Below are 5,618 nucleotides of genomic sequence, written 5' to 3' on the forward strand. Positions count from 1 at the left end.
TCCTGGGATGACGGGAGACATGGTGCATCTGTCCTAAGAGATAACAAACCCCTGCACCCAGGGGAAGGGTGTAGTCAGAAGAACCCCATCACAGTCCAAATCCAGCCCGTGGGAAAGGAGAGTTTTGCCAAGACGAGATCCAAAGCAAGAGCATGTGAGACGGAAATAGCACGTCTGGGAAAAGAGGAACCTGAATGGAACAGGGCTTTGGCACCCCTCGGGCAACACATAAAGGAAAACCGACCGAAATGTGGCTGATCCTGAGACTTAATGACCTGGATGACAAATGGAGCCAGGCCAGGCATGCTGCTGGCCTCGCCCAGGCGTTTGCTGGGAGGAGGACATGCCAGTAGCAGAGCTAACCCCCACAAGAAGGCATTCCACACGCGAGCTGCATCCTTCGGGCGCTCCTCACCGCAGCTCGGCCATGAAGCAGAGCAGGGGCTGGCTCCCAACCACAGGCGCTGTGCAGGCTGCTGGGAACCGCACCACCTCCGAGCACAGCTGACCTGCAACCGGAGGAAACCCAGAGGAGCTGAGGGTATCTGTGCAAGGAGGACGACCTTCCGCTCTTGAGTCAGCTCCCACCTGCCTGCACCCCGCTCTTGCCCAGCTACCGGAGAGGACACTGCAGGAGTCGTTGTGCAACTGCCTGTTTGAAATGGGCAGAGGGGACAGAGCAACGTGCCACGGCCGGTGCAAAAGGCCAGGGCTGCACCTCTTGGCCTCTGCTGACGTTGCAGCAATCCCCCCCCAGGCAAATGGATCCTCGCATGCTGTGCGGAGGTGGCATCCCCCTGCTTACGGGGGGTCACAGCCACAGCCTGCGTGCCCCAGAGCTCGGAAATAAAGGGAGTAACCTTGAGACTCTGCTAATACCAGGAGCCAGCGTTAGTCTGAGCTTCCCTCCACCTTCCAGTCTGATGGTTAAAGAAATTAGGTTGTTCCTATGGCAACTGGCACATCAAACGGGGCTCTGCAGCTTTGACTCAGCTCCCTGGCAGGGAGGCAGAGGCCAGGAAGCAGCTCTGCAGACTAACGCTGCATCGGGGAACGCAGGGGGCTGGCGCATCCTTCCCCCACAGCCCCACCAGCTGCCCCACGCCGCCGGGCAGGACAGCACGTGCATGGAAGGAAACACTGCAGCAGAGGAATTTGGGATTGCTCTGTTACAGCACCTGTCTGGAGTGCCCAGACCCTCCGCTCCTGTCCGCAGAGAGCATCCCCAGGAGAGCCGGCTGGGGACACAGCCAGCCAGACTTTCACGTAGAAAGGAAACGCTCCGGGGACTTGCTGCCAGACACGTCTCTCTGGTGCTTCCAGAGTGAGAAGCTGAGACAAGCAAAGTGGAGGTTGAACAGAGAACATACCTTGCTTTCCAAAAAGCACCACAAACCTGACAGGGTTTCCCAACAAATCCCGAACTCAGCACAGGCCCTTGGCAGCCGGCGGGGCTGTCTGACACCTACACATTCTGCTCCGGCGCTGGCACCGACAGACAACAGCAGCAACAGGAGCTGCCTGGGAGACAACGCTCTCACCTCTCAGGCTCACTGCCTGACGTTTGCAAACAACCTCCCACGTAGCTTTGGTTGTGGTGACGAACCCTAAGCCAAACGGCTTTGCCTCGCACAACACGGAGCAGGTGAGGAAAGAGACGGGAAGAGCGACCCAGCGCTCACCCTTCGCTTGTAACCCCTGTCCCCACACCGAGTGTTTCTGCTTTCCCACTTACCACATCCTGAACAGAGCCCTGGTCCTCTCGCAGATGATCTTCAGCCAAGAGGCAGAGCACAAGCCCCTTGAGGCAGTGAACATACAAGCTCATCTTCACTGGTGTGCAGGGTTTGCCTGACTCCACGCCAGCCTGGGCTCCCACACCATCCACCCGAGGTGGCCGGCCGCTCTCCCCGCTCCGGGGACAGTGCGTGTCCTCTGCTGTGTCACTGGGCAGACCCTCCTGAACCTCTACAGCTGGCCGCTGACTCCTGCTTTGGAGCTCTGGTTGTGCAGCAGTGGCTGGACCATCCAGACCCCGCACATTGTCACCAGCTGCACCCTTGCTTTCTCCAGAGACATTATTTTGGCTCACAGTCCCTTGCTCGTCTTGTTCACTTGATTTCCTTCTGTCCAGCTCTGCAGGAGAGCAAATAGCTGGACTGCCACTGGCTGCATGAGAACTTTGAAAATGGTGTTGCTCAACATCAGAGTCCACAAGGGATTTCCCCACGTTCTCACTCTCCTGCTCCTGGGCGTAAGGGTTTGGAAAGGAAAAGCCTTCCAGATATGGACCTGCAGTTTGAGAACGTTCAGCAGTATGGAGTGTGGAAGGGCTTGGCAGCTGCTTCGCGTCTCTTTCTGATGGGAAGGATGCTCTTCCAGTAAGCTGTGAGCTTTTGCTGTCTGGTCTGCTCAGTTTTGCAGTTGGAGAATTCTTTGTACTGGCTTCCATTTCGGGGAAGCCCTTCAAAGGATCACTGTTTGCAAGGCTGCCTGATTGCACAGCGCCTTCTGGTGCAGCTGCGCTTGAAGCTTGCTCAGGGGACTCCTGCACAGAGATATTATTCAGGTCTTGTTTTTCATTAACTCCTGTTGGTTCTGAAGCCCCCTGGGAGCAGAGAGCATTCTTGCCTCCTCTAGTGCTTGCTGGGGACATGGATGACCTAGTAGGAGATGACAAGTTGATTAAACCACCAAGTGGGGTCTGTTTGGAGTTATTACACAGCTGATAATCCTGTCAGCTCCTGGCAGTGTTCAATAGCCGATCTGTTCTCTGCTACAAAGAGCATCTATCTCGGAAAATCATAGGCCAAGGTCTAACAGGTGAAAAGCAGGGGCCTCTGACACGGCAGACTCCCGGGAACATCACTCCCTTATTCACAAAGCACAGAGGCTTTAGGCAGCACTGCGAGATGAGAAACAGCAGAAGATCGCAGCTGGTCTGGGGAAACAGTTCTGCCTCAGGCTGCTTCAGAACAGAGATACGGACCCACAAACCCTGCCCAGCCCGAAAGACCTCAGGCAGCTTTAACAGCCAGATGACAGAGTTGGGGTAAGTACCAGAGAAAGCAGCGACAATGGCTGGGGAGGACGCTGTGCTGCATGTGAGCTCCCTTGCCGCAAAAGCCTCTCCACACACCAGACTGACTTCCTACCTAGTCATCCACTCCACTGGAAACTCTCGGAGCACTGAGACTTCGTCTTCTGTTAGGAATACCGGGATGATATGGACACCCTGTGGTAAGGGAGAATCTGCAAGAGCAATGGAGGTTTGAGGGTTAAATTAACACCCCCCAGAATAAGGAACAGAAGCCAGACTCCAACAGCCCAAAGGCTGCTGCAGGAAGAGAAGGCATGCTGTATCCTGGGGCACCACAAACTGACCGCATCTGACTAGGCAGCGTTTTCCCATCCTCCTCATGCACTTAATGCCTGACAATCGTGTTTTTTTCTAACCATCCTGGCAGAGTATCTATAAACTGATGCTCAAGAATGAGGACTGAAGGTTTGGACTGAAAGCATCAGCCATCTGTTTTCAGGGCTCTGTCAGCAGCCAAGTAGGCACATGGATAACTGGAATTAAAGCAGGCATGTTGGGAATCTGCACAACTGACAATTAAACCCAAAAGAGCAAACTCCTTTGCTTAGCCAAAGGAAGGAACTAGTTCTGATTACACAACACCCACGGGCACACGCTGACTAGTGGCAGCAACACCCTCAGGGATATGCTCCTGCATCCAGCAAGAGCTTTGCCGTGACTCCCAGGAACCAGCTCACGCTCTGGCTGCAGAGAACACAGCCCCAGCGCGCTGCCCACATGCTGCTGCTGCTGTGCACTTGGCAACCAGTGCTCTGCAGCTGGATGCTCACCAGGCTCTCGCTGCTTCTCGCCTCCAGGCTCCCTCTGAAAGAAAAGCCAAGAATCAGCTCTGTGCCATGACTCAACACCCGCCACCAGTGCCACCAGGACATCTCCTCCAGCCTCCTTGTGCCTACAGCAGACCCCAGACTGTCCCCTCCAGCATGTGCTGTGACTGGTTTTACCATGCTGGGCAACGATTTGTCCCTTAGGTCACCCTCAAAGTCAAGGAGGCTTCCCAAGAACTAAAATACACCTGAAAGCAAGGACAAACAACACAATTGGCCATTGCTGCCTGCTCAGGACACAGAAACTTGGTTCACTCAACCAGAGCAAGAACAGAGGCCTTCTTCCTATCCAGCTCTTCATGGCTTTTTTGTAGAAGATCTTAAACCAGGTACATAATTACTTTTGACAAGTTTTAATGGCAACAGAAATTGATCTATTTGTCACTTTCAGATATTTATTTTGTATATTTGACACTAAACACCTAAACTGGGGTAAAAAGCTAATCAAAACATCACATAGATGAGAACTCTTGAATTCACTATCGTAAAGACAGAAGAAAAAGCAAATTCCTAGTGCAGAAGTCTTGAAACCTTACTCAATCATAACTAATAAACACTTCTAGCATCAGCATCAATGTTTGTCCTTCCCAGTAAGGGCACAGGTGAGATCTCTGTGACAAGAGCTCCCAGACTGCATCCTCACAGGTGGGTGTCTGCATGCAGGGAATGTGTTCAACAACAGACCTGGCCCGGAGACTCATCGCCTTGGAGGAGAACTTTGGCAGTGAGAGGAGGTGGCAGCTGGGTGCTCACAATCCTGAAAGGACAAAACAAAGTCACTCATGAGCTGAGCGCCGTTTCCTGCAGCTCTGCCGCAAAGTCCCACTCCTGGTGCACCAGGAGCAGAGCCAGCAGCAGTGCCCACACGGGCTGCTCCTCGTCCTCTGAGCAACACGGACGGTGCTGCAGGTATTCTCAGTCCTCCCGTTTACGTCTTGTTGATATCCACGTTCTGGAGATTCTCCAGAAGACTCTAAAAAAGAAGCTCAACTCAAGTACAAAGCCCTCTGTATTGTAAGATTCAGAGTTCAGAGAACCCTGACGATATTTGGCGAAAAAAAGCCTCAACCAGACAGCCCAGTGATACGAAACCCACACACAGGTGACGGCAGACACAGGGCATGACTCCACTCTGAAGTCAGACATCCCCTTCCCCTGCAACATGCTGCCAGCTTTAAGGTGCTGCAGTGACTCGCGCTCTGTCTCGGTTGCAAGTATGAGAGCATTCCCTTAAAATTGCCCAGCCTACCTGCCAGACCTGGAAAGATGTGTCATGCTTACAGTGCTCGTAAAAGGTGCTACAGGAACGGTCCACATCAAAGGAAAAAGGTGCTTGAATGTTATTGCCAAGAAATTCTCAGAATCCCCCACCTCCTGTCTTTCAAGGCCACCTTTGAGGCTTTCCTTGATGTCATTCAGTGCCACATCTGCAGCATCCTCAGCTCTGATTGGCTGAAAGAAGCCAGCACATCTCGTGGGAAATTCTGGCTCATTCTTCTGCACACTTTCTACCAGTACAGACACTGGTCCTGGCCAACGAGGCAGCCAAAAAGACATACAGACAGATGCACACGTGCACTCTATTTGCAACACTGCAAAAACACCACCAAGGGGAGAGAATAATATTCACACATCTTTCTTTTTCTTGGCAACTTCCACCTAAAAATTCTTTCAGTCTTCATGTCCTGCTG

At 53.0% G+C, this 5,618-nt stretch overlaps 1 protein-coding gene across 1 annotated transcript in view; it reads right to left on the minus strand.

The window, feature by feature from the left end:
• HPS4 (Hermansky-Pudlak syndrome 4) overlaps window positions 1-5,618 on the minus strand; it is a gene marked incomplete at its 5' end in the record, with an annotated part of 12,070 nt that overhangs the window by 3,702 nt on the left and 2,750 nt on the right. Inside the window, 4 exons of the mRNA XM_010080511.1 lie at window positions 1,736-2,663; window positions 3,156-3,252; window positions 3,871-3,904; window positions 4,612-4,684. Coding sequence (XP_010078813.1) covers window positions 1,736-2,663; window positions 3,156-3,252; window positions 3,871-3,904; window positions 4,612-4,684 — 1,132 coding nt within the window. The remainder of the gene's footprint in view (window positions 1-1,735; window positions 2,664-3,155; window positions 3,253-3,870; window positions 3,905-4,611; window positions 4,685-5,618) is intronic.

Source organism: Pterocles gutturalis, unplaced genomic scaffold (assembly GCF_000699245.1).
Source record: "Pterocles gutturalis isolate BGI_N339 unplaced genomic scaffold, ASM69924v1 scaffold20974, whole genome shotgun sequence".
NCBI lineage: Eukaryota > Metazoa > Chordata > Aves > Pterocliformes > Pteroclidae > Pterocles > Pterocles gutturalis.